Source organism: Miniopterus natalensis, chromosome 7, assembly GCF_054644295.1.
Source record: "Miniopterus natalensis isolate mMinNat1 chromosome 7, mMinNat1.hap1, whole genome shotgun sequence".
Classification (NCBI taxonomy): domain Eukaryota; kingdom Metazoa; phylum Chordata; class Mammalia; order Chiroptera; family Miniopteridae; genus Miniopterus; species Miniopterus natalensis.
This window is the reverse complement of record NC_142087.1, coordinates 10,163,214-10,188,055: the sequence shown is the minus strand read 5'-3', so window position 1 is coordinate 10,188,055 and position 24,842 is coordinate 10,163,214. Positions and strand designations below refer to the sequence as shown.

The following is a 24,842-nucleotide window of genomic DNA, read 5'->3' as shown; positions in this document are numbered from 1 at the left end:
GAAAGAGAGATAGAAACATCAATGATGAGAGAGTCATTGATCAGCTGCCTCCTGCAGGCCCCTAGCTGGGGATCGAGCCCGCAACCCGGGCATGTGCCCTGACTGGGAATCGAACCCCGATTGCCTGGATCCTAGGTCGATGCTCAACCGCTGAGCCATGCCGGGCCGGGCGGGATGCTTTCTTTCAAAGCTACCTTATTGTTTTGTTGTTATGAATAAATAATTAGCCAACCAGTAGTTGGTGCTTAGTAGTAATTTACTGGTGATGGCTCTTGCCCTCACTGTGATACCTAATATTTTTCAGTCAGTGCTTATGAAACACTGTGATTACGGTAACCTGATTTCCTAAAACATGTCCTTGTTTCTTTTAAGACATTTTGGAAGTTCTGTGTGACCATACTTCCACTCCCATCTTAAAAGAGTGACCATCAGTTAGACAACTGTATACTTTGATGTGTGCGAGACTGATCAATTCCACTTCAGTACTGCTCTCCATTCAGAATGCAAGTGTATTCCGGGTTATCTCAGAACTTTCAGAAAAGCTATCCCCAACTGTGCTTCTTTTCCTAGGATGCTTTCAAGTCAACCTTACCCACTCTGATTATCTTCTCTGCATTGGAGACACCCTCCTCCCCCATTTCAATTTACAAAAAAAGTGCTACACAGGATTCCTCCCTGAGAGATGACCAAAGACATCATCAATCCAAGGCAATTCAATTTACAAGACCCAAATTGAGATAGCTCCTGAGAGCTACCAATTAATAGGCTTTTTAAAAATATACTTTTAAAATCTCAAATTAACATGTAGTCGAGTTCCCCAAAGTACTAAAGGTATAAGTCTTGAGTGTATTTGGATCATGGAAGTCAGACATAGTCTAAAATGTATAAGCAGTTAGCCAGTCTCAGTAGTGTTTCCAGGAGAGCAGGGACCAGGTTCTTCTTGGTCACTGCTGACATCTCAGGGACTAGTCCAGTACACAGGTCTTCCAAGTGGTTGCAAGATACAATCTGAACTCCTTCCCTTGGTCTACAAGGCCCTGTAGGGTTTGTCCTTGCCCACCTTTCTAATTTTACCCTGTATCAGCCCCTCCACCATGACCTTTCTTCCATCTCCAAAGACCCCAAGTCCTTCCTTCCCTCAGGCCTTTGCACCTGCTGTTCCCTTTGCCTGAATGTCTTAAAAACCATAAAGAGGATGTTGACAGCTCTGTATGTACTGGTGGGCCCTTCTCAGTCTTCAGGTCTCAGCTTTAGTGCCACTGCCTCAGAAAGGCCCTCTTTCACCACTTACTTTTATCCAAAGAGCTTATGTCTACTTAAAATAGCCTGTCCCTGACACTCTCTTGTATTGTCTATTTTCCTCACAGTGCTTCTAAGATTCTGAAATGAGCTTAATGACTTGTTTAGTTGTTCATCATCTCTCTTGAGGCAGCAGGGAAGCTCCGTGAGTTTACTTGCCTTGTTCCCTGCTATATCCTGGTTACTTAGCACAGTTCTGACACATGGCAGGCATTCCTTACTAAATGAATGAACACTGCCTGTGAATGTTCATGAATGAGTGAATGAACACTGGAAATGGCATTAGCTACAGGACCAGAGGGCTGTCCCTGTTTCAGTAATCTCCCAAGAGAAAATTTCTTACATGGTCTTGGTTCTCTCAGCTGATAAGAGGAGGTCAGTGACCTTTCCATATACTTTGGAGGCTATTAGCAGCACTGAAATAAGTACTGGTGCTATGCTCTAATTTAGATAAAAGGGACTCAGGTATACAGCTCATTATTTTTTTCATTCAAAGATTGACTATCCAGTTGAGGTATTCTTTTTTTTGTATAATCCAAATACTTTACCATTTTAATGGTGGCTAACACCTCTGACACACCTCCAACATGATCAAAGGGAAGGAGAGAATCTCAAATCACCTCACACAATTAAAAGGTTAAAAGAAATTTTCTAGACCTGCTCTGTCGAATATGGCAGTCACTAGCTACATGTGGCTATTTAAATAAAAATTTAAAAATCCAGTTCCTCAGTTGCACTAGCCACACATAGCTAGTGGTTATTGTATTGGACTGAACAGGTACAGGACATTTCCATCATAACAGAGTCCTACTGGACAGTACTGTGCTAGATAATCTGTGGACTGAATAATTCATGTTATGCCTGTTCTCCATTAGCATAGATACTGCTCATTCTTAAGTATCGTCAGGAGCAGCTTGGTATATTGAAAAGGAAAAAAAAATCATAAATCCTGATTTTTCTCCTTATTAATTGTGTGACCCTGGCTAAGTAGGAGCTCACCGAGGCTTAGCTCTTATCTGTAAAACAAAAATAATATTTGCATTTAGTCTGCAGGGCTTATGTCCCTGGCACGGAGCAGAAGCTCAATAGATGGTAGAGATTATTAAAAGTGTGTGTGTGTGTGTATATATACATATATATATGTGTGTGTGTCTATATATACACACACACATATGCATACAATGGAACCCTACCATAACATGTGGGGCTGGACAAATTCAAATAACATTCCAATTTAAACAATATTAAAATAATGTCCTCTATAGCATAACCACAAAGAAAAAAACAAGGTTAGGCAAATAAGGATACTAGTCCTTCCCCCAAACAGCACTAAAAAGGGCTCTCAATGTACCTAATGCTGCCAGCAGGGCGTGCAGAACACTGACAAAGGAAGTAGCCCTCTTATCATAAAACTGGTCGAGGGCGGCCAAGATGTCCTGAACCACATCTGCCACCAAAGGAAGCAGGCTAGCATCAGAGTTCCGCAGCATAACTTCCAAGACCTTTGGGGTGTGGGGGTGCAGAGACAGATGACGCAGATTTAAAGAGATCCCATTCACCAAATAGTCTGAATTTTGATTGATCAGGTGCTGTGGGGAGTCGTAGCCACAAGCATGGCAAATGTCCATCATGGTGCTGGTAGCTGCCTGACTGATGAGCAGGGTTTGGTCTCCAGCCTTCTCTAGTACTGGGTAGAGGGCTGACATCAAGAGCAAACGGAAGTCTGTTCCTAGTGCATATGCAAAGTGGCCAATCCCTTCCAACTGGATGCATATTTGCCAGATGTTGCTGTTCATGGAGCAAATAGTGGGACTTGGTTTTGAGAAGGCTGGAAAAGATGTAACTTGGCAGGTGTGTGCGCCAGATGTGATGGCCTGGGGACCTGACTGCTTCATTGTTAGCTCCTCTCCCATTTCTTCAGCTTCAATACAAGTGACCAAATACCAATTTTCCTGGCTCGTGTATTCTTCAAGTAGAGATGTCACAATCTCTCTCAGTTCCTCTGGGCTTGTTTTAATGTGTTTTTCATGAAGATTTTCCACTTCCAGCCCAGCAGCCCCCACAACCAGTTCATTAACGATCATGGCGGCTTGCTTTCGGTAAACCACAGATTCATGATACAGCTCCATAAAGTGATCCACAAGCAAATAGAGGTTCCCATAAAAACCAAGAAGCTGACAGACCTGTCGCAAGAGCAGAAAAACCCTCTCATCAGTAAAGAAGCGGAAATATCTCCTCTGGATCTGGCTCCTTGGCTGTGCAGCTGAGGTCTTCGGAGAAGCAATCAGATGACTGGAGTTCCAACGCCGCTCTTCAACAATTTTGACGTCAGCCACATCTAATTCTAGAACTTGGATAAGCGCTTTGGAAAGGCGCTGGAGGTGGGCCACAGAGTTGAGGACAAAGTTCACTTTGGGGCCCAAGAGTTTCAGGTAACCAAGTAACAAGGAAAGAGTAGAGAATTTGCCTTGATCATCTTGGGAGTTCATCAGGCGGGGAAGAGAGGTGGCAAGGGAATGTAGGTTTTCTGACAAGATGTCAGCAAAGGCTCTGCTACCCACCACTACTTTCTGATCTGCAAAATGTCTCAGAACTTTATTGCACTGGTCTTGAACTTCAGGACTCTCATCATTTAGTAGACCCACCAAAGCCTTCAGAAGGGGACCAGCTGATTTGACCAGTGACTGACTGCACTTCAAAAGAAGAGCCTCAACCAGGTCTATCAGCTCCATCCTCACCTTCCAGTGTGGGTGAACTGAAACGCACTCGATTATCTTTTTAATAAGGACAGTCAACTTGTCGCCAGTATTTTTTACCCAATTGGCTTCCCGATGAACCATCAGCTTTGCTACTCTGTGCTCCACCGCAGGCTCTGCTTGGACCTCGGAGGTTCTTCCGAGCTGCTCATCAGCCATAACAAAGCCCACTGTCCTGTAAAATATCTTTAGGGAAGATACGACGATGCTGTGCCCTTGTTTAAAGTCTCCTGTGATAACCCTGGTCAGTGTGGTTGAAATTCCAGGTAAAAAAGAAGCAAACAAGTCCCCCAGCTGCTTCTGCTCAAGCACATCCCAGGACCGCGGATGGGCATCACAGTCACACTGAAAGAGTAGAACCTGTAAACATTTTAAGGCAGCAATCTTAATTTGCTTTGACCTCTCCTGCTCCGCTAGGCCTAGAAGTAATGATACCGCAAACCCTAAACGAGGCAGAGTGGAGGGCTCATAAAAAGTCAGAATGATGTCCCCGTAGGCCGAGTGCATTAATGTGCTAAGGCCCTGGATCACAGCCAATTTCAACTCCTCGGACACAGCAGCGGGTTTTTGGGAGCTGGGGGAATACAGACAACAGGAGAGCTCCGAAAAGAGTTCCCGGAGAAGTTCCTGTTCCTTCACACATGTCGAGGAGAGGACAAATGTGAGGCACTCCACCACGCTTTGGATCAAGCGCTCCCTTTTGGGACCTGGGGCCTTCAGGGTGAACCGCAAAGGGAAGAGCACATACTGCTGGAGTTCCTGAAGGGCCGAGCCACTCACGGTCTGCAGCTGTGCCTGCAGCTGCTCCACCTTCTCCACGGTCTGCGTCCTCGTGAGCTGAACACAGATGGGGCGTAAGATGCCAAAGGCCTCCTCAGGAGTATCACACACTGCCATTGTGCACTTTCCCTCACAGAGGAAACATCCTGCAGGCTGGAGGAAGGAAACTCTTCAGTAAAGAAGTCAAGTTCAAAGAAAATACAAAGTGAACTTGCCTTCATTCATTGAACAGGCATGTAGGGGGGACTATGTGCCAGTCGCTGCCCAATGCGCTAGGGGAGATGGTCCCTGTTCTTCCCAGTCTAGTGCGGGAAGCAGAGAGACAGTTACAACACAGTCTGTTAAGAATTAGGATAGGCCCATGCTTATGGTCCTAAGTGAGTGTGGAAGACCCATGGGCCAGAGCCCTGGAGAAGCCAGGATGGGTTTCATAGGAAATGCTGGAGCCAAGAGTTGAGGGAGGAATGAACAGGAATCTGTGGTCTAGTCTAAGGAGTCTGGATTTTAACTAATGAAGCACCGCTTAAAGTTTTTTTTAACTTGAGGCATAACATGCACACAGTGAAATATACTAGTCTTAAGGAATTTCTATGTATGTAGAGACCCATGTAACCACTACCCAAAACAAGGACATTGAAGGGGTGGAATTGGTGAAACTTACCGAAATGGTAGAATTAAGAAAGCAGAGAGTCTAAGGTTTGTAGGTCAGGTGAGGACCATCATTCGTAAAGAGATACAAAATATTTCCAGCACCCTGGAAAGCTCCCTCATGCCCTTCTGCAATCAATTCCTATTTCCCCTGCCCAGAGGGAGCCACTATTCTGACTTCTATCACTATGGATTAGTTTTGCCTGTTCTTGTCAACCAGAAGTTTTAAGCAGGGGAAGATAAGATCAACTTCATGCACTGAGAAGATCCCCTGGCAGCCAGTAATTCAGGAGAAGAATCAGAACTCGTTGAGACTGAAAACAGAAACAAAATGGAAAAGAGTGACCAGAGAAATGGAAAAGCCAGGAGTGCACATTATCACAGAAATCATGGGAGAAAGGGACTCAAGCAGGATGGGAAGATGGATGGCAGGCAGGCGCGCAGGCAATGAAAGGAGGTAGGTTTAAGGTAAACGAAGGAGCTGAGCCACTTAATACAAGAGAGTCTCTTTTCTCTGTGAGGAGAAACTCAAAGTCATGGGCTGACAGTGGACAAGAAGAAGGGTAAACAGAGGGCTTGAGGAGGGAAAGAAAAGTCTCAAATATTCCCTTTGGGGAAGCAGAGCATGCTGGGAAGACATAGAAGTGTGGCCCAAGGGTACTGAGGACTGAGCAGAAGCTGGAGACCATAAATGTGTACAACTGTAAAATGCAGGCACTGGATGGAGGCTTAGAGACCATCTAGTCTGGTGGTGTCTCTCTTACTCTTTTCTTCCCTCTTCCTCTCCTCCCCCCCATTTCCCTTCCTTTCTTCCTTTCTTTTGGCTCTACTTGCTAGGGCTTCTGAACAGATGATGGACCAGACATCTCTCTTGTTCATCTCAGGAGTTTCAACAAGATAACCTTGGGTGTGCTGAACTATGTTCTCAGATTATATGACAAAAACTGTAATAGAGCTAATGAAGTGGGAACATTATGTCTAAAACTAAACTTATCTGCTCTTTCTCCTGTATTCTCTTTACGAATGATGGTCCTCACCTGCCCTACAAACCTTAGACTCTCTGCTTTCTTAATTCTACCATTTCGGTAAGTTTCACCAATTCCACCCCTTCAATGTCCTTCAAATCTGTTGATGATGATCATTTATTTAATGTTGGACTGACTATAGCAGTTTCTTCTCTGGTTCCCTGCCTTGTGTGCCTGCCCTTCTTGAGTCCACATTTCATGATGACATGTAAGTAATCATTCTAAACAAAAATCTGATCACCTTTTTTCATGCTTAAAATTCTTCAACTGCTCTCCGTGCCTGACAAAAGTGAAAACACTTTTTTACCATGGCACACAGGCCACTTCACCATCAGGCCCCTACTTATCTTACTGACCTCACCTCTATTGCTTCACCCATCAAACTTAAAACTGTATCCATGTAAAATTATAAAACTTGCAATTTCCCACACAGGTGACGCTATTTCACATCCGCCTCCTTTGTTCTGCACCGTATACACCACTACTATCGTATTTAGCATCCTGTATTACTCTGTATACGTCTGTCTTACCTACCTTAGACTGGGCATACCTACAGCTTCAGCCTTCTTAGAAGGGCATCTGGCACCTGACAAGCACTCAAAAAACAACTATACATATTCTGTGATCAAGTAGGATATAGTAGGGTGTGGCAGGCCAATATTCCTGCTGACAACTTTAAAAAAACAGATAAATTACAAAAATCATTTCTTAAAGCATCAAATAGAAGTGGAAGCAGCAACATGATGGACTGATACTCTAGTGAGGGTGAATGTTCAGAGTGAGCCAACAATCAGGAGCTTCTTTTTCCCCCTTGGTGCATTTGCTGATCCTGGACATGAGCTCAGGATTCTGGTGTGGCCCAGGTCAAGGGCTATTACTAAATGAAGAGAAATTATAATGCTTTTAATACAGTCATGCGGGGTTGGGGTGGGGGGGAACTGCAGTCTTCAGGGATCTCAAAATACATGACTTCTGGGAGAAGGATGGCAGAGAAATGACTGAGAAATGTTCAAACAAATGTAAGAGATCAACCCACAGATTCATGAAGCTCAACAAACCCCAAGTTGACAATACAATGAAAATGCTGAAAACCAAATACAGTCAAATACTGAAAACCAAAAATGCAGCGAAAAGTCTTTAAAGTAATGGAGCAATAAGACTGACAACTTCTCAACAGAAATGATAAAATCCAGAGGACAACAGAATGACATCTTTAATGTGCTGAAAGAAAATAACTACCAACCTTGAATTTTACATTCCACAAAACAATGTTCAAAACTGAAGGTAAAATAACGATGTTTTAGACAAACAAAATCTGAGAGAATTCAATGCTATCAGGTCTGCACCAAAGGAAAAACATAAAGGGAGAAAATGAACCTAAACAGAAGCATAGAAATGTAGGAAGGAATGGAGACCAATAAAAATAGATCAATATAAAAGAGTATAAACTGTACAAAAAGATAATTATTATGTCTTTTGTAGTTTAAATATATATATACACACACAAAACCAAAATGCAAGACAATAATGCACAAAAGGGTTGTGGGGGGTATTAACAAATTAAGTGTATTAAGAGTCTAGCAGTATCAGAAAGTGGTAAAATAATTTGTATTAGACTATAACCTGTCAAGAATGCATGATGAAATCTGTAGGGTAAGCTCCAAAATACTGTAAAAGAATATATACCTAACAAGTTCAGAGAACAGTAAAAATGAGATGACAAATATTACTGATTTATCCCCACCAAAAAGGGTAAAAAAAAAAGGAAGCAAAACCAGTAGGTCAAGTAGAAAACAAATAAGACACCAGCTGCCCTGGCCGATTTTGCTCAGTGGTTAGAGCGCCACCGGCGGACTGATGATTCCTGGTAAAGGGCACGTGCCTCAGGTGCAGGCTCAATCCCCCGGCCCCAGTCAGGGCATGTGCAGGAGGCAACCCATCGATGTGTGTGTCTCTCATATCGATGCTTCTCTCTCTCCCTCTTACCCTCCCCTCCACTCTCTCTAAAGAAATCAATGGGGAAATATCCTCAGGTGAGGATGAACGGCAGCAACAAAAAAGGAGAAGATGGTTGGCAGGAGCCCTAATGAAACAGTGATATTAATTCAGTTTCTCAACGGAGGCACTATTGACATTTGGGGCTGGACAATTATTTGTTGGTGGAGGGTTGTCCTGTCCATTGTAAGATACTTAGCAGCATTTTTGGCCTCTGTCCCCCAGATGGAAGCAGCATCCCCTCAGGTGCAGACAACCAAAAATGTCTCCAGACGCTGCCAAATGTCCCATGGAGGGCAAAAATCGCTGCTGGGTGAGAACCACTGGTGTAGAGTCAACATAACCCGTCAAAACTCCAGCAGGATTTTTGTACAAAGTAACAAGATGATTCTCAAATTTATATGGGAATGCAAAGCATCTAGAACAGCAAAGACAATCTTGAAAAAGGAGGATTAAATTGGTAAGCTGTGGCAGTGTAAGTTCTGACCCCACCTGATTTCAAGATTTACTGTAAATGTACAATAATTTAAGGCAGTGCAGTGTGTTACTGTCATAAAGAAAGACAAAGAAGTTAGTGGAACAGAAAAAGGCCCAGAAATAGCCCCCACATATAAAATAGAGAGTCCATATATAGACTCACATACCTGACAAAGGTAATGCTGAAATGAACTGAGGACATCTGTACTACTTTCAACAATGAAGATTTTAAAAAAGAAGAAGAAAAGAATGGTCTTTTCAATTAAAGGTGCTGTGTCACTTGGCTGACCACATGAAAAAATATATGTGTCTTGGTTCCATTTCACACCAAATTTAAATGTAAAATGTAAAAAAAATAAAGCTTTCCAAAGAAAATGGAAAACATCTTTGTGATTTTGGAGTAGGCAAAGATTTCTTTAAAAGGATACAGAAAAGGGCTAACCCTTAAAAAAAAAAAAAAAAAGAATAAATCTGACTACATTAAAATTAAGAACTTGTGTTCATCAAAAGACACCAATAATAAAGGGAATAGACGCTATAGTGAGGCAAGAGATTTCCTATATATTTGACAAAACATTCATATTCATAATATAAAAGATTTTTAAGTAAATTAAGAAAAAGGCAATCCAGTGCTTCCTTCTCCTCCTCCTAAAAACCTCTCCCACCCCACCCCCAACACACACACACACACACCCCAAAAACAAAATAAAAAAGAAAGAAAAAGGTAATCCAACATGGAAAAGGGCTTGAACAGACATATCACAAAAGAGGATATTCAAATGCCCAATAAACATATGAAAAGACATTCAACACCATTAGTCAGGAAAATGCAATTTAAAATCACAATAAAATACCATTATACACCTGCCAGAAGGGTTAAGCTGAAAAAAAGGGATAGAAAGAAAAAGAAAATATTAGGCGTTGGCAAGGATATGAAGCAACAAGAACCCTCATTCAGTGCTGGCAGGACTGCACCTATTATTCTAAAGGTGAACATGCAGTGCTCTGTGATCTAGTAACTCCATTCCTTCATGCATACCCAACAGAAATGCATGCACAAACGTATCAAAAGATGTGCCCTGGAATACAACATCCACCATCGCCTCCCAACAGAAACTACCCAAATGTTCATCTACGATGGAGAAACTGTTATAGTCTCTCAACGGAGTACTATACAGATGAAGATTTACCACAATCGAAATCTTCAGAAGAATGGGTTACAGACTCGGAAACACATAAACTAGATTTCTGTGAGGAAGACAGTATAACAAACTGCTACTTTGACATGACTATAAAAGGCAATCATATACCTTTATGGGATGGCCATGAAATCACACTTGTGTGACAATATGTCAATTACAGAAGGAACTGTTTAGAGATTTAGAGCCTTAGGAGTCCTAGACTCTATTCCTATAAAATACAACTCTGATTATTCAAAATAGTGCTGCAAAGTTTGATGTTGATATAACTGACAGCAACAGGAGCACTCTGGCCCAGAAAGTGATACTAGGATGAGGCATTCAGAACAAGCCGATTCTCTGGGTGGGCAGAGAAAACAAACTAGAGTTCGACTGCGGCGGAAAGTGGCTGAATAAACAAAGCCTGAATAACCAGTTCTTGACTGCTGATGGCCCTCAAAACCTCTCCTAGTTCACAGTTCTGCTGCGGTGGTGGAAAGCAGCCCCAGGGGAGTGGACCCATTCCCCCTGGTGGGTGGCCTTATCCCCTCCTCCCCATCTCTGTCTGTCTCTTCACGGGCCGGCTATGTAAGATCCCTGGGCCATGGTGCTGGTGGTGAAGACAAATGGGACAGTCTGTACAGATTGCTATCTTTATAGGCACTTAAAGGATAAGATTGTAGATCACAAGGTACTTACTGTATCATACAATCAAGAAGTGAAAAAGGGAGAAAAAAAAGAATTGCAAAGGAATTTGGACAAAGAATGAAACCAGCAGGTAAGTGTTCATGGAAGGAGGAGACTATGTTGGGGTTAGGAGACTAAATACTTGGGGCTATAGAGGAGGCTGCTCAAGGTAAAATACCCGTCACAAGCAAAGGCTAGAAGAAAACTCATAGTACCTAATGAGCCAAAGAGACAAGACAAAGGTGCCATCGAGGCAAGTGAGCCACACCTCACCTAGGCATGACATCTGACGACTTGTTCTGGGCCTTTGCACTTGCTGTTCCAACATATATCCTCATGGCTCATTCTCTCTCCTCTCAGGCTTTGCTCACATGTGAATTCTGAGTAAAACCTTCTCTGACCACCCTTATTTAAAACTGCAACCTATCCTCACGCCTCCTCACCCTGACACTCCCTTATCTCCTTTCCCTGCCTCTCAAATTTCTCCATAGCACTTAACACCATCTGTCAAAACGGATGATCTACCAATTTATTTATTGTCTCTCTCCCCTCACTAGAATACAGGCTCTATGAAAGGAGTGATATTTGACAGGTCTGTTTATTGCTTCTGGCACAGAGCAGGTATTCAGTAAATGCTTGTTGAACCGACAGCCATAGTCTAAGGTCTGGCTCTCTCATTGGTAGAACTTTAATATCAGCTATGTCTGAACTGGATTCTGGGTAAAAAAATGCCACACTCTTCCCTTGGCATGAGTTATTCCCAATAGTCGTTGATCTGACCCATTATGGGAAGATCTTATTAGATGCATTCTCAGGGGCAATCATAGCTCTAGATTTTGGCTGTACCCAGAGGCTTTTTCATACAAATGGCCTCTCCTGCCTCAAACAAACAGCATCTGGCCTCTGCATACCTAATACCTCTTGCTAAGTGGCCCCAGACCTGGCACTAAGAACAGCCAGCCTTGGTTTGCAGCTTGACCTCTCCTGGGCACCTCCAAGCCCAGCACAAGTACCAGTCATCTGTAGATCACTCTGTAGGTTGTTCTGGGTGACCCCAGGCTGGGCACAGGTGGTGGTGACCTTGCACCTCCTGGGTGGACCCAGAGCCAGTATACCCAGTGGACAGCTTTAGACCATGCTGAATTACAACCCAACCACATCCACGAGTGATACACTCAAGGGGCAGAGTTGGAGAGCACCAAAATCCCATTGAAGCAAGTCCTGCTCCTCCATTGTACTGGCAGCTGGTCCTCCCAGCTGATCAGTCTGGGTTCAATCCCTCCCAGTGACACCAAGAGCAATCAAGGCTCAACGACAACAGAACAGTGCATACAGCCCACATAGGAAGACACCTGGAGTGCCCAGCTTGGGTAACTGAGGAGGCTGCACCACTGGGCCCTACAGGACACCTACTACACAAGGCCACTCTACCAAGTCTGGGAGACACAGCAGCTCTACCTAATACATAGAAACAAACTTAGGGAAGCAGCCAAAATGTAGAGACAAAGAAACAGGTCCCAAATGACAGAACAAGAGAAAAATCTCCAGAAAAGAACTAAATGAAACGGAAGCAAGCAAACTATCAAACAGAATCTAAAACAATAGTTGTAAGGATGTTCAGGGAACTTAGTGAGAACTTCAAGAAACTTAGTGAGAATGTCAACAGCATAACAAAGGACATAGAAACCATTAAAAAGAACCAGTCAGAAATGAAGGATACACTAACTGAAATAAAGAATAATTTACAGGGAATCAACAATAGAGTAGATGAGGCCAAGAATCAAATCAGTGATTTGGAATATAAGTAAGCAAAAAACACCTAAGCAGAACAGCAAGAAAATAATCCAAAAAAAAAAAAAAAATGAAGACAGTGTAAGGAGCCTCTGGGACAACTTCAAGTGTACCAACATTTGCATCATGGGGGTGCCCGAAGGAGAGAGAGAGAGTGAGAAACTGAAAACCTATTTGAAAAAATAATGAAGAAAACTTCCCTAACCTGGTGAAGGAAATAGACATACAGGTTCAGGAAGCACAGAGAGTCCCAAACAAGATGAAACCAAATAGGCCCACACCAAGATACATCGTAATTAAAATGTAAAAGGTTAAAGACAAAGAGAGAATCTTAAAAGCAGCAAGAGAAAAGCAGTTAGTTACCTACAAGGGAACTCCCATAAGACTGTCAGATGACTTTTCAATAGAAACTTTGCAGGCTGGAAGGGACTGGCAAGAAATATTTAAAGTGATGAAAAAGAAGGACCTACAACCAAGACTACTCTACCCAGCAAAGCTATCATTTAGAATCTAAGGACATATAAAGAGTTTCCCAGACAAGAAAAAGCTAAAGGAGTTCATCACCACTGAACTAGTATTACATGAAATGTTAAAGGGGTCTTTCTTCTTTAAGGAGAAAAAAAGATAAAAAATATGAACAATAACATGGTAATAAATACATATCTATTAACAAATGAATCTAAAAAGAAAACACAAGATAAATGAAGAAGTAGAACAGAGAACATTTTGATGGTTACCAGATGGGAGGGAGGCTGGGTGAAAAAAGTGAAGGGATAAAGAAGTACAAATTGGCTATTACAGAATAGTCATGGGGATGCAAAGTACAGCATAGGGAATATAGTCAATATTATTCTAATAACTATGTATGGTGTCAGATGGGTACAAGATTTATCAGGATGATCACTTAGTCATATAATGTCTAATTACTGGGGTGTACACCAAGAACTAATATAATATTATATGTCAACTGTACTTGGAAAAATTAAAAAATGATTAAAAAAATAAAATAAAGAATACCAATTCTACACAATCTTCCTAGAGAAAAAAGAGGGGGAAATATTTTCCAATCCATTTTATAAAGCTAGTATCACCATGATACCACTCAAATCTAACAAAGACAATACAAAAATTTAAAAAGATTGCAGGCCAATTTCCCTCATAAATATAGATGCAAAAATCCTAAACAAAATATTACAAAATAGAATATAATCAGCAGTATGTAAAAAAAGTTATACACCATGACAAAGTAGGGTTTATTCTAGGGATGAAAGGCTGGCTCAATATTTGAAAATCAATCAGTGTAATTAATATTAACAGGCTAAAGAAGAAAAATCACGATTATATCATCCTCATCTTTCAGACCTCTAAATGTTGAAGTGTTCTAGGACTCAGTCACACTGGGCCCCTTTTCTTTCTACACCTATTCCCTTTCATGACTCCCACATTTATACCTCTAACCCAGATCCCTCCCCTGAACTCCAGACCCATAAATCCAACTGCCTGCAAGACATCTCTACTTGAATAGGCATTTCCAACTTGATGTGTACAAATCTAAACTCCTGCTCTTACTCCCCAAGCCAGCTCTTTCCTCCATTCAGTAAATGAAAAATCCATTCTTACGATTGCTTAGGCTAAAACCCTTGGGGCAATATAAACTCTGGTCTTCCTTTTCCACCTCATATCTAATCTGCCAGCAAATTGTTACTGGTTCTAAAATATCCCCAGAATCTGACCCTTTTCACCACCTCCATCCTAGTCTGAGTTATCCGTTCACTAGAGTTATCACAACAGCTGCCAAACTGGTTTTCCTGCTTCTGTCCTTGCTGTCTATTTTCTACTTAACAACCACAATGCTCTTCTTTTATTCAAAACCATCCAATGGACTTTCATTCACTCATATTGCCTCAAGTCCCCAAGTGATGTGGTCCCTGGCTACTTTTCTGAGCTCATTTCCAGCCTTCTGGTTCATATCACTTCAGCCTTACTGTACTCGTTGCTGCTCCTCAAAAATACCCAGAGTGGTCTAACCTCAGGACTTTGTACTTGGTTTTCCCTCTGTCTGGAACAATATTCCACCACATAGCATATGGTTTGTTCTCTCATTTTCAGGGTTCTGATCAAATGTCACTGTATTAGTGAGGCCTTCTCTGCCCAGCATATACAATAGCCTCCTATCCACCCATACATACATTCCTCACCCCTCTTACCCTCTTTGATTTTTATTTAAGGCACTCATCACTTTCTGACTCATTTTATACTTGCATGTTTGTTTATGTACCTTCCCCTATAGAAGTTAAGCTTCCAAGGACATGGATTTTGACTGTTTGCCAAGAATAGTGTTTCAGACATAGATACTCAAAAAATTATTCGCTGAATGAATGAGTAAACCACTGGATCAGGAGTGAAGAATTTGGGATCTGACATCAGATAACCTTCCTATGTCCAAGTGACATCGGACAGATTACTCACCTATGTTTTATGTTTTCTCATTTATCCAAGAGTGATAACACTCTCCACCCCATAGGACTGTTGTAATGATTAAATAAAAGATTGTATGTAATGTGCTTAATACAAAGTGGTTTGGAATAAAAGTGCTCAGTATATGACAGTGTTACTTAATACACAAAGATAGATACACTAGATTTGGACTTAAAGACAATAGGTTATAATTATAATTAGATGTTGACTGTGTGAATTTAGGCTATTCATCTCTTTTATAGTAATTCACTCAATCAGCCATGAATCAGGTGCTGGGGTAAAAAAAGATAGAAAGATAGAGTCCTTTTCCTCTGATTTAGTTATGTGGTCTTGGGTAGGTCCCCTAATCTCTCTCAGCCTGTTTCTTCATTTGCCAAATGGGAATTACAAATACCTACCTCACAGCTTTGTCCTAAGAATTAAATGAGTTACTATGTCTGGCTCACAGCAACTGTTCCCTATGTTGGCCATGATTATGATTCTAGTCTGGAGAAGCATCTAAGCAAAAAACTACAATAGTGTTAAAAGCAAAAACAGGCATCAACTAGAAGACCGTCTCCTAATTGGAGTCCACCCACAAGTAAGTTCCTTGACAATCAGGAAATAACTTCCTACCACCATCCCCAGACCAGAAGGGCAAATTTCTCTGCTGATTTGATAACTGGAATCTAAAACTTCTTAATAACAGTTCAGGGGTTCAGAGTCTGAAACAGTGTTTCTTGTTCTTTTTTTTAACCCTCACCCGAGGATGTCTTTTCCGTTGCTTTTCATATAGAGTGGAAAGGGAAAGGAGGAGGGGGAAGGGGACGGGGAGAGAGAGAGAGAGAAACATCTATGTGTCTGTTGGTTGCCTCCCGCACTCAACAACTGGGGCTGGAGATTGAGCCTGCAACCGAGGTATATGACCTTGGCTGGAGTTCAGCCCGGGACCCTTCAGTCCATGCGCCGAGGCTCTAACCACTGAGCCAAACCAGCTAGGGCATGAAACACTATTTCTTAAAGGAAGTCAATGGACCCACTGACTTCTCTGCCTCCAACTCCCTCGCAAAGTTAGTATTACTTAAATATAAGGAACAGTAAGTGGGCTCCCAGAGGGCAGCATGTACTTTCCCCAATAAAGCAACCAATTAAGAGCCAAGAGGAGAATAGAGTGTTTTATGGTGGTGCTGTCAGACCTGAGGTCAGAACTGGACATTAAAGGGTGGGCCCAGTGAGGAGAGGAGCCACCTTTGAAGAAGGAACAGCAAGACCCACGGCATGGAGGCGTCAAAAGTGCATGCACGTGGGTGGCTTGGCAGAGCAAAGAGCTTTTGGGGGGGTGGGCAGCCCGGGAGCAGTGTACATGGGGGAAGAGTGCGGCCTGGACCCGGTCAGGTGAGAAAGCCCCCCTCCCACACCCAGGCCCTGCTCTCTCAGCTTCAGTGCGCCCTCAGGATCCCCCTCTAGGCGCTCCCAGTGGCTGATCTCCCTCGGGCTCCCGCCTCCCTTCCCTTACCTCGCCGTCCAGCCTTGCCCTCGCTCTCCCGCCTCCTCCGCCCCGCCGGAAGTGACGCGCTAACTCGCGCGCCGCGCCGCGCCGCGCCGCGCCGCGCCAGAAAGGTTCTGCGGGAGCCGCGGAAAGGGTTCCGGCGGGACGCACTGCGCCGGCGTGCGCGGGAGAGCGGTCCGAGCGCCTTCCGGAGGCGGCCGAACTGCGTTCCTTCTCCCGGCCTGTCGCTTTCGAAGTGCCCTGAACGCGGTTCAGGGAGGCCGCCGCCGCCTCTGGAGGGGCGTTTCTACAGCTCTGAGACCTCCCGGCGTCCAGCTGCTCCGGCCCGTGCCCTTTGACCCTGCCCGCGGCGGGGTGAGAGGTCGGTGGCCATCTTGTGGCGGCGGGCGCGGGAGGCTGTTACTGCGGAGACCCATCCCCCCTACCCCCTGGCCGGCCTGGCAGTCTGTCAGTGAGTAAAGAGTCCCGCGGGCGGTCCGGTGAGGCCTCGGCCTCGTGCCGTCGCTCTTCCCGCCGCACTGGGCGGCCCAGGCCGCTCCCCGCCGGGCCTCGTCTCCGCCACCATGTCCTCTTTCTCGGAATCGGCGCTAGAGAAGAAGCTCTCGGAGCTGAGCAACTCTCAGCAGAGCGTGCAGACCCTGTCCCTGTGGCTCATCCACCACCGCAAGCACGCGGGACCCATCGTCTCGGTGTGGCACCGCGAGCTCCGCAAAGGTAAACACCCTCCCCCCGCCTCCGGGGCCCTCCCGGCCTGTCCTCTCCCCGGGCCTCTGACTGCGCCTCTGAGATTGGAGACGGTGTTATCCCTATTTTTCGGGAGAGGAAATGGAGGCCCGGGAAGGTTTTAGGTACTCGTCCGAGGTTCCGTCGCCCAGACGCCCGGTTAGCCAGCCGTTTGACACTGGTACTATTATTATCCGGGCAGCGTGCGGCGCCTTGGGGATATCTGGCCCTGGCCTCTTGTGTGCCTGGCGCTTTCCTGGGCATTTGGAGCGAGAGCCAGCAGACTCTGGAGTAAGACTGCCTGCATCGAGTCCTGGCTCAGCCACTTACTGGGCGATATTGGGTGAGTTTCTCCATCTCTATGCCTCTTGTTGTCTCATCTGTAAAATGAGGACTGGGATAGCTGCCACTTACAGAGCCCTTATTCTGTGCCAGTCCATTATGCCAAGGCCTGTACGTATCTCCTCGCACTCAGACCCCAGAACAGCCCAGTGAAGAGGGTAGTTACTCCCGGTATAGAGAGGTTAAGGGACCACACCACGTAGGCTCCTCTTCTCATGCATCTTTCACCAATTCTCGACCCTGCTCACATCTAACAGACATCCCTTGAGCTCAGCCTGTTATGTACCAGGCACTAGGTTGGGTGCTTGAAAGCATGTTGGCTCCAGAGGCCAACTATCTGGAATTTCAGCCTGACTTGGACATTTACTGTCCCCAGCAGCTTAACCTCTTTGCCCCTCTGATTCCTAACCTATAAAATGGAGATGACGGTGTTTACCATGCCTTTATTATGTGCCAGGCCCAGTACTGATATCTTTACATACATTGTCATTTTCTTAATTGTCAGAGTCCTGTGAAGTAGAAAATTTGCAGATGAGGAAAATCTGAGGCTGTAGTGAGGTGTAGAGAGAATAATGTAAGTAAACATCTAGCCTGGTGTTGGGCACAGTATAAGCATTCAATAAATAATGGTGAGAGGGGATTACTGATTGCTCAATATGAGGCATGGTCTTCACCTTCAAGTTGCTTACAGCCTGGTGGAGAAAGATGGTTACCTACACAGTTCTCGGATAGTTCCCCGATGAGTTCCACAGCAGAAAGCTGAGGACAAGAAGCTTAGAGCTGTTTTGGACAGCCTGTACGTGTGGTAGGCCCTTTATAGCATAGGAAACAACCTTTCTCCTGTTCTCTACTACTTTTGAGGCGGGGATTCCACTCTGTTTTACAGATGAAACTAAAGTGGCTAAGTGGTGTATATATTTTTTAATATATCTTTATTGATTTCAGAGAGAGGAAGGCAGAGGGAGAGAGAGAGAGAGATAGAAACATCAATGATGAGAGTCGTCATTGATCGGCTGCCTCCTGCACGCCCCAAACTGGGGACTGAGTCCGCCACCCGGGCATGTGCCCTGACCAAGAATTGAACCAGGATCTCCTGGATCCTGGGTCAATACTCAACCACTGAGCCACACCTGGCTGGGCAGCTGAGTGGTATTTTTAAGGCCTTGCAACTAATGAGGCTCAGACTATATCAGGCTGACAGACACCAAAATTCAAGATTCTTTCAGGAGACTCAGTTCTAGCTCTCTAGCAGACACCCACCCCCAAATATCATTACTATCCTGAGATAGGGGTCATTTCAGCCTTCTGGGAAGTTAGGGGATAGAACCTAGAGCTCTCAGAACCTCCTTTATGTAGCCCACTGTGCCATTCAGATATTTCCAACATCTGAGATGGGAAAAAATGTGAATCACCTCTATAGGATCCTATCTGGTAGGATCTGAAATGGGTCCATCTTAAATGTCACTTGTTTTGTGAAGCCTTCTTGATTCCCCACCTCACCCTACTTGAGTTAATGGGGGGGGGGGCAATTTAGAAAGTGCGTTCATTTATGAAGCTCCTTTAACCATAATCTCATGTGATGGAAAGTTATGTTATAAATGGGCCAGCATTATTATCCCCATTTTATAGATGAGAAGATAAAGGTACAGAGAGATTAAGTGCTTTGTTCACGGCCACACAGCTAGGATGTGAGCCCAGAGCTCTCTGACGCCAAAACTTGTGTTTTCAAGTACCCAGTGCCTCAGTGCACTTAATAAGTGAAAGTGATCATAACCTTCCAACCAAACCTGTAGTATTTTTGTTTATTAGAATTAATCACTGCCTCCATTGCACACCAATTTAGCATTTACAGTTGACCTCTGTATCTGTAGGTTCTGCATCCAACCATGGATAGAAAATATTCCAGAAAAAAAGTTATGTTGTAGCTGACTAAGTATACTGTGTAGTTAGGCCTAGGATCGTGGTCTGTACTGAACATGTACTTACTTTTATTTTTCTAGTCATTATTTCCTAAACAATACAATGTAACAACTATTTACATAGTGTTTACATTTTATTGGGTATTATAAGTAATCTAAAGATGATTGAAAATATACAGGATTTGCTTAGGACATGCAAATGCTATATATCATTTTATATAAGGGACTTGAGTATCTATGGATATTGGTATTGGTGCAGGGGTTGGGAGGGTGGGGAGGCCTTGGAACTAATCCCTCCACACATAATACCAGGGACTACGGTATTTCATTCTTTCTAGCTATGTCTTTTTCACTAGGTTGTGTTTTGAGGGAGAAACTAGGCCTCTTGTTTCTTTGTAACACCTACAGTATTTAGCATGGTGCCTGTTACAGTTAAAAAGTAGGTTAGGAATTAAATTGTGGTCTCTGACATTTTGAATGAACAGCACCAATACAACTTTCTGTGATGATAGAAATGTTTTGTATCTGTGCTGTCCAGCAAGGTAGCCACTTGCCATAGGTGGCTATTGAGCACTTGAAATGTGTGACTAAGGAATGAAAGTTTTAAGTAAATACAGTAAAAAATTTAGTTCCTCCATTTTGCTAGCCACAATTCAAGTGTTCACTCGTGTGGCTAGTGGCTACCATATTGGATAGCGCAGAGCTAGAGGATGCTCTTGCAAGTATCAGGATACAGCTTCCTAATATCCAGGCTGTCTTCATGAATTGAAAATGCCCCCACACTAAAGTGGAAAAGATTTTGTGCCCTAATGTTCAAATTGACCAGCCCCTTTGGTTCTAGCCCACCCTGAGTCTTTATAAGCAGACATTTCTATCAATGGTCAAGTCATTTTCCCTAAGATTTTCACAGACTTCCTCTTAGCTGCCTTCAGAAATATTTACTAGACTTACAAAAATTACTTTTTCTTGCTTAAATACTACTTCGATTGCTGATATATTATTTTATAGGACTAATTCTTAATTTATCTTTTTGAGCTCTGTTCTCTCCTTTATGGAGCCGTTTGGTATAAAATGCTCTTAGATGAATATTTTTTGCTAATGTTTTTGTATCTTGGCCTGAATGCAAATAAGCTTTTTTTCCAAACTTTTCTAGATGTCAAAACCAGCCAAAAAGTGAAATTTTTTGGCTAACTAGTTATTTAAACTTTGCTCAATAACTTATTCCACCCGGTTTGGAGTAGGCATAGGTAGAGTGTGAAAAGATCTATTTTGTCATATTGGAGAGACATATGAACAAGTGAGCTGTCACCTGGGGCTGGAGTTGGAAGGTGTATGTGTTGTGTGCATTATGACTGTGTGTTCAGGTGCTCTAGGGCTTTGTCATATCACCTTTACACTCATGATGCTTATGTTGACTGTTCAGGACTGTGGAGGGATAAAGTTTTATCCTAAATAAGACCCCATTGCTAAATTTAAGGATGATGAAAATTAATTGGCATTGTAGATAGTGAAAACTTTGGCTCTCTGGCCTCCTAGCTATCATATTTGTAGTATTAAAAAATATATCAAGTCTTTCTTGAATGGCCATGACATTTTATAATATGAATTCTGGGTTTTTTAACCATTAAGTATATGGAATCTGTAAAGCTTCAGATATGGAATCTGTAAAGTATATGGAAGTATATGGAATCTGTAAAGCTTTTGTGAAGTTACATTTGCTTTGTTGAAGTTCTGTTTTACTTTTGAACCTGTTAACTGTCATGGCATTATAGACTTGGTAGTTTTACTGGCTGTGACATCCCAGAACAAGGTTTGCTTTTATAATCACACCTTTATAGCAACATAGCCCCAGGTTTCCAATATTTCTCACCAATTGGTCATCAAAATCAGGTTTAATTTTTTTGAGCACTCTAAGTCATCAGTTTAAACTGTAATATGCTTTTTAAATCTTATTTTTAACTTGGGTTATTCTTCTGTAGCTACATTTAAAAATGTTAGATCTTACGCCTGCTGTGTCAGAACTTATACATACTGTGTGCATTTCAAAAGGACGAGCGGTTTCTGAGAGGAAGGGCTAGGTGTGTGTAAAGGTTGACACAGGGCTTGCTTGAGTTTTCTAGGTACTTTGGCATTGGAGAAAACTTAGTGTTTTGAACTATCTGATTGTGTTTTTATTTCTTTTCAAAGAAAACTGGGATCAAAAATTGTAATGATGTAACTTTACGGTTGAGAAGTTATGTGCATAGTAGCCAGGAAATTCAGTAATGTTCCCCCAAGCAACTGTAACTCAGACATAGTGCATGAAGTTTTTATGGTTTAATATATGATACCATATAGAGTAATAGGAAGTACTACATAGAGTATGTATAAGAGTGAAAAATTACTGTTTTTGTGGGAGTCATGATTTTGCACATTCAGATTTCAGATGTGTAAATTTTCATTAATAATGTAGCATTAATGTATATTTGTATTTGAGATAAATGTCCATTGGTGCATCTAGAGATTCCTCTGGATTGTAGAGTTGATGTAATTGACTGATGGTGGTTATTAGAATGTTCAAAGAGAAATTCTCAGTCTAGGAACATAAATTACAAGACCCTAACTCAGTCTTTCATTCTGTAATATTTGATAATTAAGAGTGAGTTAGAGAAGTTCATTTTTACAATAGAGTAAATGAAAACCTTGGCTTTAACATGTCTCCTGGAGAATATTCACTGCTTATCCTTCAGGAATTTTCCTCAGGTTATCTTCATCTTTCCTGCTCATTAATACCCTGGTTAAAATAGCACTGAAGTAAAGATGGCCCATTCTTGTTTTGTTTTTTCCAAAATCGTGTTCTCAAACCTCTTTTGTCAGAGGTGTCAAGGTGGTTTTTCAAACCTGTAGCAGCCTTGGCCTCAAGTAGATAATGCTTGTCTTAATGTGTATTTTAGGAGTAGCTTAGGGTGAAATAATTGTGAATTGAGAATTTCCTTGGTGTAAGTTAAATTGTCTTCTTTTCTTTTTTCCAGCCAAATCAAATAGAAAGCTTACCTTTCTGTACTTAGCAAATGACGTCATCCAAAACAGTAAAAGGAAAGGACCTGAGTTCACTAGAGAATTTGAATCTGTCCTTGTGGACGCTTTTTCTCATGTTGCCAGGTATGTTGTCTCTCTTTTTGTTTTGGTTTTAAGTACATTACCTTTCCTCTTTTTTGTTCTTTCCTTTTACAAGGTAACTTTTGTTAATTGACAACTTGTACTTTATAGAGATGTGCTTTACAGGGTGGTGCAAAAGCTAAATTATGGTTTTATGTTTTGCTGGGCCATTAAAAACTACCTCAGACATGTAAACATTTTGATGCATTGGGAGATTCAGTCTAGCACTTGAAAGATCCTTTCCCTAGATGTGGTCATTTGTTGAATTCATTTCTTGAATATGGTATATTTTTCTTAGTTTGGCTGAATTGTCTCATTAGCTTATTGTCAAAAAACAAAAAGCCAAATAGTACAAGGGAATCTTCCAGTAACAAAACCTTATTAGCAAGAAATTAGTTGCTTAGGCATTTATTTTTACCTCCTTCCTTCTGGATGTCTAGATGTCTGGTTTACTAGAAATAGTGGTCATTACTATAACTGCAAAGATAATTACTAGTGTGGAAAGTAGATATTTGCTCTGGCTATATCATATGAAGTCTCTGCCACTGTCATGTTTTATAACAGAGAGGCCTGGAGCATAGAGCACACATATAACTAGTATCACAGAAAACATGTATTTTATTAAAAGTTTCATGAATCATTCTTTTCATTTAAGAACAAATGGTTTTTCCATAGACACAAGTTAGTTGCCTAGGAAGAGCAGAGAAAAACTATTTTTCACTAGACTATTACTCAATAAACATATAAAAATAATAAACGTCTTTGCAAAAGGAAATTGGGAAGGGCGCAGAGGAGACTGGTGGGTTAAATAAAAATTATTCTAGTGTCTTAAGTGTAAGTGAAAGGTCTTAAATGTGAAAATAAGTGGCGTTTCATGAAGATTTGAAACATTTGAAGGAATAAAATGAGAGACCCAAAAGAAAGAAATGACACCTAGCTTTCTAGAGATGGAAAAAAAGACTTTTGTTTGTCTACTACATAGCTGGCTCACTCTTTTGATGAACGTGGGCGCTGAAGAAAACGTGTTATGAATTTGAATAAATACTGTGTCCTTATAATAGAGAGTAAGCCTAGAACAAACTACTAAAGTAGCTGTTTAAAACTGCAAGACAGGCATTTTCTTGTTTTGAGATTTAGTTCTGTTTCTTAGGCATTGGCTGTAGCTCTGCCTCCAACACTGAGTGACTTTATATGTGATACTTAGCTTTTTGAGCCCAAGTTTCCTAATTAGAGTTGTGAGGCTAAGGTAAAACAGTATGCTCACCCTGGCTGGGTAATTCAGTTGGTTAGAGCCTCATCCTGATACACCAGGGTTTGCGGGTTCCATCCCAGTCAGGGCACATATAAGAATCAACCAATGAATGCTTAAATAAGTGGAACAACAGACCAACATTTCTCTCCCCCACCCCCCACCCCAAATCAATAGGGGAAAAAATGCCCTTGCTGGGTAGCTCACTTGGTTAGATAGAGCCTTGTCCTGATACACCAAGGTTGCAGGTTCAGTCCCTGGTCAGGGCATATACAAGAAAAAAATAAAGTATGTTTTCAAAGTATGTTTGAAAGTACATAGTTCAGTGACTGATTTAAGGTCTTTGCTCCTTCATAGGAATATTACTAAATTATAAACTGAAGAGAAGGGCCATTTCTTTTCTGTGTTATTTTTTTTCCTTTTTCTGTATCCTAAGCGCCTAGTAAAGTGTCTGGCACAGAGCTGCTGGGTTATGTGGCTTTAGGGGATACCATTTATGTAGCTTTGCTATGGATGGTGGTGTCCCAGGAGCTGGGCAACATTGTGGTCTGCCCTGGCACAGAGAGGGATTCAATAAATATTTGATGAATTTATTAATTAATTTAGGGTATAGGAAATTGACTAAAATAGTCTTCTACAGCATTAATAAATATAACATTTTTATGTAAAAATTGAACACTAATTGTTAGCTGCCCCAAATCCAGAAAAGGGTAAGTAGAAAGGGGTGAGAGAAGGGGAATGGACAACACTGGGATTGAAAATCCTTTTTCTGCTTGGTAACATCTTACGACCTATCTAGGAGGAACTGTGGCATTGTGGAGAAAATAAACTTGGTCCTTTTTAATTTAAAAAAACCCTAATTTATTTA

The 24,842-nt window shown here is 42.3% G+C and overlaps 2 protein-coding genes across 3 annotated transcripts in view; one reads left to right on the top strand and one right to left on the bottom strand.

Moving 5' to 3' along the window:
- Window positions 1-16,625, bottom strand: part of TTI1 (TELO2 interacting protein 1) — a 39,381-nt gene extending 22,756 nt beyond the window's left edge. The window contains exons 1-2 of the mRNA XM_016219386.2: window positions 16,610-16,625; window positions 2,651-4,988 (exon numbers count right to left, since the gene is read on the bottom strand). Of these exons, the coding sequence (XP_016074872.2) occupies window positions 2,651-4,952 (2,302 nt within the window). The 5' untranslated portion in view covers window positions 4,953-4,988; window positions 16,610-16,625. The remainder of the gene's footprint in view (window positions 1-2,650; window positions 4,989-16,609) is intronic.
- Window positions 16,626-16,755: 130 nt separating this feature from the next.
- The window catches only part of RPRD1B (regulation of nuclear pre-mRNA domain containing 1B), a 51,419-nt gene continuing 43,332 nt past the window's right edge, over window positions 16,756-24,842 (top strand). For both annotated transcript variants that reach the window (XM_016219347.2, XM_016219348.2), the window contains exons 1-2: window positions 16,756-17,317; window positions 22,599-22,728. In XM_016219347.2, the coding sequence (XP_016074833.1) occupies window positions 17,167-17,317; window positions 22,599-22,728 (281 nt within the window). In that variant the 5' untranslated portion in view covers window positions 16,756-17,166. The remainder of the gene's footprint in view (window positions 17,318-22,598; window positions 22,729-24,842) is intronic.